Below are 14,248 nucleotides of genomic sequence, written 5' to 3' on the forward strand. Positions count from 1 at the left end.
AACTGCCCCCCCAGGGCCCCACCCCCTATCCAACCCCCTCCTTCTCCCTGTCCCTTGACTGTCCCAACCCCTATCCACACCCCCGCCCCAGAGAGGCCCCCCCAGGACCCCCAACCCATCCAACCCCCCCCACACTCCTTGTCCCCTGACCGCCCCCTCCTGGGACCCCCGTCCCTAACTGTCCCCCCAAGACCCCACCCCCTATCCAACCCCCCTGCTCCCTGTCTCCTGACTGCCCCCCGAACTTCCACCCCATCCAACTGTCCCCTGACTGCCCCCCAGGACCTCCTGCCCCTTATCTAACCCTCCCCACCATGCCGCTCAGAGCAGCAGGACAGGCTTATTGGAAAGCCTGGGAGGTGGGTGGGCGCAAGCCACGCTCCCTGTGTGGCAGCGTAGCTGCAGGGGAGGGGCCAGGGACTAGCCTCCAGGGCCGGGAGCTCAGGGGTCGGGCAGGACAGTCCAGCGGGCCGGGTGTGGCCCAGGGGACATAGTTTGCCCACCTCTGTGGTAGTCACTCTGTAAAAGTGGACACATACAAAATGCTTATGACCAGCGTACAGCGAGCAGCACTCTGATATGTCTGCAGCTACTGCTTAGGCTCCTTAGAGATTATTCCATCCCCAAATATCCAGCCAACTACACACCCATATACCCACAGGAAACTCTATGCACACACTGCACAGATGTTCCGGGGTTTACAGAGTTGTTCCTTTTTCTGATTTATTTCTAACAATATTATTAATTTTTTTCTGCTAGCCCTGACAGGTGTGCACTCTCCTCTGTCCTCTTCACTGTGGCTTGTACTCTCTGTAAACAACTAACAATTGCACACACTCCTAGATGGACCATCATGCCCCTCATCGTTCTGGAACTCTGGCTCCTCCCTGGTGCCTCCATTAGGCTGAGGTTCACCTTCCTACACCTTGTTGTCCTTTCTCCTTCCCCAAACTGCTGCACATAGGGTTGAGAAGCCAGAGAGGTAACTTTCTGATCAGCTGATACAGCAGATCAGGAGCCAGGTGGTCTCCCAGAAGAATCTGTATTTTGAAAAATAATCAACTACCTGACTGTGGACAACTCCACAGTGTCGAGAAAAGGAATAAAATTTGTGGTCTGGTTTGCCAAATCTGTGTAGCTTAGATTCCTGTTAAGTGACAGGTAACAAGTGACTGCTAGGCCTTTTCAGGGAGACAGGCAGCACTGTCCAATAACTTTTACGGGATCAGATAATGATTGGCTGCTAACTCAGGAGTGTGTACAGTTACATTCATTCTCCCATCAGGCAGCTGACAATGAAGTGATTGGTAGCTGTATCATACCCAAGCAAATAGTTAAATGTTACTGTAAACAGGCCAGTGGCAAGTTTGAGTTCCACCTTCCGCAAAATTGTTGGGTCTGTCCAGGCTATCATCTTATCCTCTTTTTGTAATTGGTATCAGTGAAATCTGAAGTAACTTTTGTGCTCTAGGAAGTGACCCACTTACATCAAGGGAAGGACTAAACTATACCCAATTACATTAGCTCCAGGGATCTAATGCACTTGGCAGGGGCCTAGAGGTATGTGAAAGAGAACATCTATCTGAAAAGTGTGATCTCCCCACCCCCACTACCATATGCATTTCAAAGGAAATGTTACTCAACATATTAACATACATACACTCCACAGAGCATGCTGTAAATAGGCCAATAAAATTTTCTGGTGAGATACCAAAGAGAAATATGAGGCACAATGCCAAAGGTCTGAGATTTCATAAGTTAAAAGGTAAAAGTTTGAATGAAAGAAAAACAAAAAAGAAAAAGAAAGAAAAACTGCAATCAATCTCTGTTTGCAAAAGCAACTAAAGCAAATCTAGTGGATCACTTTATAAGCAAGTCACAGAAACACCCCACATACCACACTGAGCCATGCAGATGAATACAGAGCAGCAACCAACTCCACTGCAGTGAGTCATTTTGCAAAACATTCAGACTCACACACAGGTAGGTCCTCTTTGCTTATTAAAGGGCAGGTAAATGTCTCAATAGAGTCGAATAGGTATTTCAGTTAAGGTCAAATTAATTTCCTCCCCTCTCTGTGAATCAAAAGGGAAAAAGAAGAAAAGCTACTTGTTGTGGGTGAACTCATTTGGTGCAAAAAAAAACTTAATGCCACTGTTGCTGTGGCAACTTTCAAGTTGTGGGAGGGAGAATAGGCCGATTTTCCCTACATAAAAGCATCAGGAGAATATTATAGCAGTGGGCTGTTCTTTATGACTCTGGAGTATCATCACAGTAACTAGAAAAGGAGGACTTGAGGCACCTTAGAGACTAACGAATTTATTTGAGCATAAGCTTTCGTGAGCTACAGCTCACTTTAGGACGAAAGCTTATGCTCAAATAAATTGGTTCGTCTCTAAGGTGCCACAAGTCCTCCTTTTCTTTTTGCGAATATCGACGAACATGGCTGCTACTCTGAAACCTGTCACAGGAACTGTGACACTGTCCATGCTTTTACACAGGAATTCTGAAATTCAAGTAGCTCTGTAGCATGCTACATACTCCAGCCTTTGAACAAGATGTGGAGCAGGAAGTTGTCTCTGCCAGACACCGGTGGAAGTTAAAACATCTCATTAGCACTTTCTGAAGAGAGTAGGATATAGCACCGGGGCACTGGCCAACATTCCCTCTCCTAGGGAAACACATTCCAGTGTCCCAATCTGTGAGAAAGCTCCTAATGGCTGCCACGTTTGCATACAGGTATCCCAGTTAGCACTTTGCAAAGTGCTTTTCGATACCTTATGTATAGGGGTCTACTCAAATCACAGAGAAATCACACAAATTTTGCAGGTTGGTCATGGCACAAATAGCAAATTTTGCAGATGTGTTACACATCGGTGAAATTTTCTGTTTATGCCGTGACCAACCCATAGGAAATGTGTGATTTCTCCGTAGCGTTTCTCAAACTAGGGGTCCGGACCCAAAAGGGGGTTGCAAGCCTTTCAGGGCGTTGCAGCAATGCCACCCTCACTTCTGCGCTGTTGCTGATGGCAGCACTGCCTGCAGCTGGGAGGCGGGAGAGCAGCGGCTGCTGCCTAGCTGCCCAGCGCTCACGGCAGCACCGCTGCCAGCAGCAGCCCAGAAGTAAGGTTGGCAGTACCATGCCACCTTTACTTCTCTGCAGCTGTTGGCTGCGGTCCTGCCTTCAGACCTGGGAGCCCAACCAGCAGCCACTGCTCTCTAGCCTGCCTTCAGAGCTGGGCGGCTGGAGAGAGGCAGTGCAGCCGGCAGCAGCTGCAGAGAAGTGAGGGTGCCATGGTATTGCCACCCTTCCTTCTGAGCTTGGTGTCCTGGCAGCAGCCACCATTCTCTGCTCTGCCTTCACAGCTGGGCAGCCGGAGACCATATTTCACGGTCCATGACGTGATTTTCACGGCCAACGGATTTGGTAGACCCCTACCTATGTGTGAAAGGAGCTGTATAATCCATTCTACTGTCCTAGCCTGCTCTTACTCTGAATCTTCTTAAGGACTTTCTGTATCTGTATAGCAAGGTTTCTGAGGGAGTGATCACTACAAGAATGGAGAATGAGAAAGCTAGTTAGAAAAGAAAATGCATGGCCGGTTTAAGGACTTTACTATTGGGCTATGAGCCAGGTTTCCCAATAAAGAAAGGAGTTATAATAAATATAAGAAACAGAACCATGCACATTCTTATTTATTTAGGCAATGGAGCCTTCAAGAACAGGCATACAGGTCTTCTTTGCTCCACACAGACACTAGACATGGACTGTGCTTGAGGGACAAAGGGAGTTCATCTCTAAGGGAATGACCTGGCTCCAGTTGAAACACTAGAATTAATTGGATTGGGCTCTACGCTAGACTCAGGGCTTTAGGCAGGCCTAGTACACGTGGTAGAGTTTTGATTCAAACACCTGCTCTCCTACACAATGGCAGAAATGGCAAATGTCTCACAGTACTATAGAAGTCTTTGCTAGGGATGGAAATAAGTGTTACCAGAAAAGCGTTTCTTGTGGAATTACTGCAGTTTACACCAAATATATTGTTTCATTTTTTAAGTTGATGGCATAGTTAGGCTATGAACCCAAATCACCATTGTAATCAGCACTACTGGAAGGTCTGGAAATTCCGTAGAAGATTCACTGCTAAAGGAAGGGAGAAGCAGTCACTGAAAAGGTGAGTAGAAAATATTTGAAGTTATCAAACAGAATCATCTTAAACCTCTTTACTAGATTAACAACTTACTGCCATCTTTATATTTACGGTCTAGAAACGGCCACAACTTCAGTCAAATACAAAAGGTCCATACATGTGCAAAACGGACAGAAAGCAAACGCTGAGCATTGTCACTGCACATGCGCTGTGTGAAGATGAGCACAACAGCTTCATAGGAAGCAGAGGCACACACTTAACAGCGGCACTAAAATGCAATAAACTCTTTCCTAACATAGGCTGAACCAAAAGGGAAACAGCCAGACTTGACAGAGTCACACCAGTGCCAGCAAGGACCACACAGCATGACAGTCATTTTAGCTACAATGCTCACAACTACATAAATCAGGATGAAATACATGTTGGATTTGCTTAGCCTTAACCAATGGGCAGCACAATGGAAAAATTACTGGGAAAGCCACACACAAAAAGCAGATTTCTAGAGCAAGCTGAATTATGAAAGGAATCTGCCATTAGGGCTGTTTGGACAATCACATGGAAATGACTATAATTTAGACTAACGTGTCTCCTGAATGTACGATGGTGTAAAAGAATCTCATCACCAAGGTCTTTGGAACCTGATGGAAATATGCATTGCTTGGGCACCCTGTAGGGAGGCACAAGCCTTGGGCTGACCTGAAGACCTCACACACGGCTTTGACATTCACAAGTAATGCAACCATCCCTAACTCATACCAAGAAAGCCCTCTCGATATCTCCCCATGCCACCACCAAATGCTCTCAATTTATAAATCAATAAATTAACTTTGATAATGAGCCTCTATCATCAGTTGCCGCCTAAAAGCAAGAAGAGCAGATGGAAAGTTATATTTCCATCATGTTCCCTCTTCCACCACAGTCACTAATAAAAGTAGAGCTGAGTTCTGGTGGGAAGTGTGAACATTTATGAGTAGATGAAACCTGCTCCATCTGCTCAAGCAGATGGGACAGAACGATGCGGTTAGAATGACAAAGTAGCCACGTGGGAGAAATGGATTTGGAACAGCGCACGTACCTCTGGGCCAATGTATCACACGGCGACCCCTTCCTCTTCCGGGAATCAGCGTTAGCAGGATCTGTTGAGCTGTCCCCAAGGCCACTCATGTTGAGCTACTTTGCACCTATACACGAAAGAGAAACACGAATCAGGAACCTGACAGGGGGAGCAGCTTACAACCAGGTAATGAATGATTCATACACAGGAATACCAGAAAGCATGAATCCAGTGACCACCGAATAGAAAACTACTCCAGCAGCCAATTGCTCTTAATGTTAAACATCATCTCCCTAATCTTCCACCAGAATATATTACCTTCTTCAGTTTTAGCCTCGTCCCACCAACTTGTAAAGGAAGCTTATGTAGAAAGTACAAGTGGAGAAAATAGACCATGTATATTACCACCTTGAAGGTATTTCTCTCATACAAGCCCTCAGCCTCTATATCCCTTTTCTTCTATATGATATGGATTGAACTCCCTCAGTTTCCCCTGCCCCCATTGCTTTTAAATCTGGTTCTTGTATCATTTCCATTTCCCTTCTCTGTTTTTTTCCCCAATACCCTCCAACAAGGTTCAGAACAGCACCCACTACTCCAGATATGATCTTCAAAGGGCTCTGTGCACACAGCCTTGTTATGAGAACACTCTATATACAGGGGAGAACTGAGTTATATTCATTTATTTTTTGGCAGCGTGACACAGTTTGGTGATTTTCAGTTACCTTTAGCATCCTCTGGTTTCTCTGATTTCTAGATAGCTGCCCCACCCCCTCACATTTGCGTCTGTGCTATCTACTCCCTCGCTCTCGCTCTCTAAGTATATGGCTTTACATTAATTGGAAATAACTCATCTTGTTGGATGTAACATCCCCCCCTCCAAAAAAAATTGTTTTCTCATCTCCCTTTACAGTTGGACTTCTGTGTTTGGTACCTCTCCCATTTTGCATCAGTGTTGACTTAAGACCATCCATTAGTGCAGAGGTTCCCATTAGGTGACTGGTCACATGGCAGGTGGCACTCCTTGTTTCCAGTTCCATTAAAAGAAGCTTTTTTTTTTTTAAAAAACCCTATTATCATTGGCCCAGGAATGCAATTGCTATAGATGCTGCAGCGCTGTTATGGGATTATCGACGGAAGGAGGTGGTGTCCATGCGAGAAGACACAGAAGAGGCAAGTGTACTTTAGACACTCATTCTATTAAGATGTGGTCCACAGTAGGAAAGTGTTTGCAAATCCCTGCCTAGCAGCTTTAATAAAATTCCTAAGCATTGAGGGTTACAATATTGCAAAATCCCATTTGCTACCACTCCCTAATTAGGAGTTTTTAAATACAACCTTATTTATTTAAACAAAGAAGTAACAAAATTCCAAATATACTGACAAGAATTTTCAAAAGTAACCAGTGATTTGGGGTATTTCAATACCTGATATTTCTATCCTGCAATTTCTCCATATAATGTAGGTTGCCTTTTATTTTATTTTTAATATTATTTGTACCACCATAAAATCTAGGCACCCCAGTAATGGACAAGAAGTCCACTTTATTAGGTGCTGTACAAACAGAAAAATGATCTCTGCCCCAAAGAGTTTACAATCTAAGCAGAAGAGAAGAATCAACAGATTGATAAAGAGAGACCGGGGAGTACAAGGAATCAATGAGACAACATTGGGTCAGCATTATACACAGTGGTCTCAGCACACTAGCAGTCTAACTGTTGTCAAGTTTTTTGTAGACGACAAAGCAAAGGAGAGACTTTTAAGGAGATCTGAAGGACAATGAAGTAGCTTTACACATGTTTACAGGAAGCTCCTCCCAAGGGTGAGGGGCATCATAGGAGTAACCATGACGATGCTTGTTTAAAAATTTAACAAGTGGGCAAGGGTTGCTAGCATCATGGGCTAATCAGAGATGGGGATCGGCGTCTCGCTGCTGAATCAGAGATAAGTTGTGTAGAACCTTGAAGGCAAAGACAAGCAGCTTATATTTGATACAATAGAGAAAAGAGGAGGGAAAAGAGGGGGTAACATGGCAAAGCGATGGGCTAGGAGGATGTCCTCTGCAGCAGCAGTCTCAATAGATACGAGCGGGGCAAGATTGCATTTGTCAAGGCCAGAGAACAGGATGTTGCAGTATTCGAGACACAAGATGATAAGAGCCTGGAAGAGAGTTTTCTATGTATGGATGGGTAGGAAAGGCTGTATCTTAAGGGTGGTTAATCAGCTTTCTTTCTAGCACTGCTAAAATCCAGGCCACCTATTCTCTTAAGTTATTAAGCTATGTTTTTAAAAGTGGGTTATTTAAAAAAATTAAACACCTAAACCAATTTGAGAGTCAACCCCTTCCAGATACTTGCCTCATGGCTTTCTACACTCAACAACACAAACAGAAATTCCCAGAACAAATGATCTGGTAGTAATGGGGGACTAACTACCCAGACATCTGTTAGAAAAGCAATACAACAAAATACAAAATTTCCAATACGTTTTTTGGAATGTATTGGGGACAACCTTGTGTTTCACAATGTGGAGGAAACAGGCAGCAGGAAAACCATTTTAGACTTTATTCTGACTAACAGGGAGGAATTGGTTGCAAATTTGAAGGTGGAAGACAGTTTGGGTGAAAGTGATCATGAAATAACAGATTTCATGATTCTATGTAAAGGAAGAAGTAAGAGCAGAAAAAGGAGTTTAGGAAAGCTGGCAGTTTCTCAAAGAGATGTTAAAGGAGCAACAACAAACTATCCCGATGCGAAGAAAAGATAGGAAGACTAGTAAGAGGCTAAAGAGCTCCTGATGGAGTTATATTGATTACTTGAAAAAAAAAAAAGGAATCCTACAAAAAGGGGAAAGATGGACAAATTGCTAAGGAGAAGTACAAAAGAATAACACAAGCAAGTAGGGACAAAAGCAGAAAGGACAAGGCACAAACGAGTACATCTAGGAAGGGACATAAAAGACAATAAGAAGAGGTTCTTTAAATACATTAGGCGCAAGAGAAAGGCAAAGAAAGTGTAGGTCCTGTACTTAGCAGGGAAGGAGAGGTAAAAACAGACAACATGAATGGTGACAGGTAGACAACATGAAGAAGGCCAAGATCCTTAATGTCTATTTTGCCTGTATCCACTAAAAAGCTAAATTGTGACCAGGCACTCAAAACACAATTAATATTAACATCAGCGGAAGGAATGCAGGTCAAAGTAGGAAGAACAAGTTATAGACTATTTAGATAAATTACATGTATTCAGGTCATCAAGGCCTGATGAAATTCATCTTAGGGTGCTTAAGAAACTAGCTGAAGCAATTTCTGAACTGTTCACAATTATCTCTGAGAACTCATGGAGAATGGATGAGGTCCCAGAGGATTGGAGAAGGGCAAACCGGGTATCTATCTTTAAAAAAAGGAACAAAGAGGACCTGGGGAACTACAGACCAGTCAGCCTAACTCTTTACCTGAAAAGATATTGGAACAAATTATGAAACAATCAATTTGTAAGCACCTAGAGGATAACAAGGTCATATGTAATAATCACAAGGCTTTGTCAAGAACAAATCATGCCAAGCCAATCTAATTTCATACTTTTACAGGGATACCGGCCTAGTGGATAAGCTGTAGATGTGATATATCTTGATTTTAGAAATGCTTTTGACATATCCCATATGACATTCTCATAAGCAAACTAGGGAAATGTAGTCTAGGTGAAACTACCATAAAGTGGGTGGACAACTGGTTGAAAGACCATACTCAGAGTAGTTATCATTGGTTCACTGTCAAACTGTGAGAATGTGTCTAGTGGGATCCCACAAGGGTCTTTTCTGGGCCTGGTACTAGTTGATATTTTCCATAATGACTTAGATAACGGAATGGAAAGCGTGCTTATAAAATCTGCAGATGACACCAAGCTAGAAGGGATTGCTAGAACTCTAGAGAAAAGGATTAAAATTCAAAACAACCTTGCCAAAAAGTATCCATCTGAAATCAACTAGATGAAATTCAGTAAAGACAAGTGAAAAGTACTACACTTAGGAAGGAAAAAATCAAATGCACAGCTACAAAATGGGAAATAACTGGCTATGCAGTAGTACAGCTGATAAGGATTTGGGTATACAGGTACAGTGGATCACAAATTGAATATGCGTCAACAATGTGATGCAGTGTTATTGTAGCTGTGTTGCTCCCAGGATATTAGAGACACAATGTAATGCAGTTGAGAAAAAGGATGATATTATTCTGGGGTGTAGTAACAGGAGTGTCATACATAAGACATAGAAGGTAACTGTCCTGATCTACATGGCACTGGTGTGGCCTCAGCTGGAGTACACTGTGCACCACCCTTTAACAAAGATGTGGATAAACTGGAGAGAGCCCAGGGAACTGCAGCAAAAATTATCAAAGGTTTAGAAAACCTATGAAGAAAGTTTTTAAAAATGGGCATGTTTAGTCTTGAGAAAAGAAGACTGGGGGGCGGAGGGGAGGAGAGCGAGAGACCTGATAACAGTTTTCCAGTATGGTTAAGGGCTGTTATAAAGAGGACGGTGATCAATTATTCTGCATGTCCACTGAAAGTAGGACAAGAAGTAACTGGTTCAATTTGCAGCAAGGGAGATTTAGGTTAGATAATAGGAAAAGCTTTCTAGCTATAAAGATAGTTAACTACTGGAATAGGCTTCCAAGGGGGGCTGTGGAATCCCCATCACTGGAGGTTTCTAAGAACAGGTTAGACAAATACCTAACAGGGATGGTCTAGGTTTACATGGTCTTGTCTCAGTGTTGGGCGCTGGACTAAATGACTTTAGGGCTGAAAGAGTCCTTGAACATTTCTATGATTCTGGGACACACTTACTCAGCTTCGTATGGCTTGACAAACCAGCCAGACACTCTCAAAGGGCCAGATCCTGCAAGATGCTAATCACTCTCGACTCCCACTGGCTTCATAGAGTTGGTCTCTAAAGGTGGGATTTTCAAAAGAACTCAACACTGGCATAGCCCTGTCCCCACTGCAGGCAGTGATGAAACTCCCATGGACTTCAAAGGGAGCAGAGTTAGGCCAACACTGAGTCCTTTTGAAAACCTCACCCTCCATCTTTAAATGCCTTTTATGCATGCTCCTTTCAAATCTTGTGCAATATACTAGTGAAGAGAGAGAAGGCATGTCCCTCTCTGTCTCCTCTCCAGTAGCTGGTCCCTTAGAGGCTAATGGCCTACTAGTGCTACTGTTAATGGAGTTTCTCCTTTATCTCATTTAGTAGAGATGTGTGCTGCGATACTAAAGATCCTGGATTCAAACCAAACTCATGATTCATTGTGCTTGCTATTTATTGGTTAAAGTGTCTATTCTGAAGTAAATGGTACATCTGTGTTTAAATAGAAGTGCCATGAGAAACCAATCTTTATACAGCAAGCAGTCATTTTTGCTAATGTTTGCGTCACTATTACCAAGATGAAAGCTGTTCCTGAAATCTTTTCAGCAATATTAGCATAGCCAAACAATAATTCCTCCTTTGTGCCAGCGAGAATGAAAAGCAGAGTGAGTTGTCCTAATTCATGAGAAACAAGAATAATCAACAGCAGAGAAACTCTGGTCAGAAACCAACAAGCTAGCTGATGACCATAGATCTAATTTTATTCCTCATATTTGTCGAGTTTGAAATAAAAATCAATGTCAAAAGCAACTGTAATCATAAGAAAAAAAACCTTTAAAAATTAAGGACTGGAAAACAAACTGCCGTATCATCTGCTCCAATTACAAGGGGTTTTTTTTTAACATTTTTTTTTTAAGATATACATTTGTTGTTCAATGTTTTTAAATATTTCCTTTACAAAATAGATGTACCAAGCAGCATCTTTCCATCCTCCCTTTTTTAACTTAACATGCTGCTTATTTATACTGTACACATTTAAAGAAAATTCACATCAAGAAACATGACACTGAAGTTAAGTTAAAAGTTTAGCTTACATCCACAAAGCCAGGAAACTGAATTCTGACGGCTACTGCTGCTCACACAGGCCCTGATCCTGCAACATTTACTCATTTGAGTCAAGTTACTCAAATGAGTAAGTGTTTTGCAGGGCCAGAGCCATGGACTGTAATCTCATCCCTCCCACTGGAGTCCTCTGTTACAGTATCATGACCTTGGCAATATCTTCTTTATGCCCAACCAGGCTGAATTAAGGACAGAATTGCAGCCTTAGCTGAAATCCTTGGCTTGAGTTAAACCCTTGATGTAATACATTCGTTGTTTCTTTTTATTATAAATTCAGTTTATTTTGCAGCAACACTTGCCAAGGCTGACAGGCCAAAAATTTAACTTAGCCTAAAAATAACTCCAATGGCTTAGTTTGACAACGTTTTGACCCTGATGGCTCAGAACAAGGCCTGTAACACTTAGCATGCCGAATACGCCATAGGATGATGCACTATCCCAGGGGATTGTGTTCTTCTGAGATGCAAACAGGCCTTGTGTTGTCCTCACTCTGCTCTCTGATCAAAGTATTGAAATTTACAAGAAACCTGATTTCTGTAAAATGACAATATTCTTCTTGCTCACAAGAGCAGACAGAAGCAGATAAAGGACAGAGTGATGGAAGCAAAAACAAGCGAATTAGTTCAATTTAAAAAAAAATTCTAATGCAAATTCTCTCTGATGAAAACCTGCTCAACAAAACAATCGCTCCTTTGCCATCGCTAAGGTTAACCACTAAAGCTATAATGGCAGCCTGGGTAAAATGTTGCCTTTTAGCTGCTTGTTTTATTTACTTATTAGGGTTCCTTTGGAGCGGATGTCAGCCACTGCGTGAACACATATTAAGTACTGCATCAATACACAGAGTGTTTTATTGCCCCCTCCCTCCAACCCCCACACTTTCTCAACACGTTAATGGAAAAATCCTAATGGAAACTTCATTTCGCGAAGAAATAGCATGTCTGCACTGGAAATGGCTGTTCTGAAACAGAACTATATTTTGGCTTCGCAATATTAAACGGTTTTCAGTTTATATAGTTTTCAGTATAACTGCACTCCACTCAAAAATTCAGCTTCATGCAGTAAGGCCCTGTCTTACTTGGGATCCAGAGATCAGTGGCCAGCAGTTGATATAGCTGTGTGCAGTGGTGAGCTGGAGCCAGTTTGCTGGAACCGGCTGTTACATTTAGAAGCCCTTTTAGAACCAGTTGTCCTGCGTGGCGCTTAGGCGCCGACTCTGGGTACTCCGGGGCTGGAGCACCCACGGAGAAAATTTGATGGGTGCAGAGCCCCCACTGGCAGCTCCCTGCCTCGTGCCCGGCCCCAGCTCACCTCCGTTCCACCTCCTCTCCTGAACGTGCCATCCCGCTCCTCCACCCCCACAGCTTCCCATAAATCAGCTGTTGGCACGGGAAGCCTGGGAGGGCTGAGAAGCAAGTGGTAGCTTTGCGCTCAGGCCCAGGGAGGCGTAGCGGAGGTGAGCTGGGGCGAGGGGGGTGTGAGGAGGGCCGCCCACGCCGCAGCAGGTAACCGGGGCGGGGGGAGGGGCAGGGGAACCGCTCCCCACCCCAGATCACCTCCGCCTCCCTGGGCCTGAGCAGGAAGCAGCTGCCTGCTTCTCAGCCCTCCCCGACTTCCAGCGCCAACAGCGGATTCGCGGGAAGCCGGGGTGGGGGGGGCAGAGAAGCAGAGCAGGGCGGTGCATTCAGGGGAGGAGGCAGAGGAGGAGCGGAGGTGAGCTGGGTCCAGGCACGGAGTTGCCAGTGAGGGCTCTGCACCCACCAAATTTTCCCCGTGGGTGCTCCAGCCCCGGAGCACCCACGGAGTCGGTGCCTAAGACACCACTTTTGATGATGAGGGGATCGGTGAGGGGGATCGGCCGCTCCCCCTGCTCCCCCCTAGCTATGCTACCCCCCCCAGGAGCCAGAGGGACCTGCCCAATGCTTCCTGGGAGCTGCCCCACATAAGCACCACCGGGACTCCCCACCTCGCCCCCGGGCAGGTCCCTCTAGTTCTTAGGGGTAGGATGGGCACCCACTACGGTGGCCCACGAGACCCTCCTGTCTGGTTCTGGGGGCAGTCAGGAGACAAGGGAGGGGAGTAGATGGGGCAGGAGTCCCGGGGGGGGGGGGCGGGGGAGGCCACGACCCCCTTGTGGGGTGAGGAGGGAACCGGTTGTTAAGATTTTGGCAGCTTATCACTGGCTGTATGGGAGTCACAATTGCACCAGCTATGCTTGAAATCGAAGTAAACTCAACTTATACAAATGGCAGCTCTCCTTGTCTCCAGCAGCTCAGCTACAGCAGTGGCTTGCCACCAACAGCTAAATTAGAGCTAATCTCAAGTACAGACAAAACCTGAGGGGTTTAGGAGCATGAACACTTGCCCCAGAAAGTAGACTGTCCAAATCACTCTCCTGCCCCCACATATTTATTATATATTTGTATTATAACTAGAGTTGCCAACTTTCTAATCTCACAAAACCGAACACCCCTACCCCATCCCTTCCCCGAGGCCCCACCCATTCTCAGAGTCTCAGCCCTGCTCACTCCATCCCCCCTCCCTCTGTTGCTCACTCTCCCCCACCCTCACTCACTTTCACCAGGCTGGGGCAGACACACACCAAGGGAGTTTTTCTTCCGAAGAGTTTGTGTTCCAAACAGAAAAGAGAGGCAAAGAGAAGGAAGAAACAGAGGTACAGAGTGCTGACGCAACGTGCCCAAGGTCACACAGCAAGCAGTGGCAGATCTGGGAACAGACCCCACACACATCTTCTGATTTCCAGTCCAGTGCCCTATCCACTAGAGCAGTGTTTCTCAACGACCAGTCCGTGGACTGGTGCCAGTCCCGGAGATCTCCCCAACAGAGTTTAGGAAGGCAGCAAGCCAGTCCCCGGTATCAAAAACAGTTGAGAAACCCTGCGCTAGAGAACACTGCCTCTCAGTCCTGATCACACTAATCCATTCCTCTACCCACGGGAAATCATTCTTCAAATCACGTGAACACCAGTGTGTGTGTTAAAAGTGACAAAAGGCCCTGCCAGACTGGGATGCAAAGGACCAAGCTCAGTTTCATGCTT

General features: G+C 44.8%; 1 protein-coding gene across 11 annotated transcripts in view; it reads right to left on the reverse strand.

The window, feature by feature from the left end:
- Positions 1–14,248, reverse strand: part of NCOA1 (nuclear receptor coactivator 1) — a 361,163-nt gene that overhangs the window by 134,744 nt on the left and 212,171 nt on the right. For all 11 annotated transcript variants that reach the window (XM_075126310.1, XM_075126309.1, XM_075126305.1 and 8 more), the window contains one exon: positions 5,227–5,332. In XM_075126310.1, the coding sequence (XP_074982411.1) occupies positions 5,227–5,315 (89 nt within the window). In that variant the 5' untranslated portion in view covers positions 5,316–5,332. The remainder of the gene's footprint in view (positions 1–5,226; positions 5,333–14,248) is intronic.

Source organism: Caretta caretta, chromosome 3 (genome assembly GCF_965140235.1).
Source record: "Caretta caretta isolate rCarCar2 chromosome 3, rCarCar1.hap1, whole genome shotgun sequence".
Lineage (NCBI taxonomy): Eukaryota > Metazoa > Chordata > Testudines > Cheloniidae > Caretta > Caretta caretta.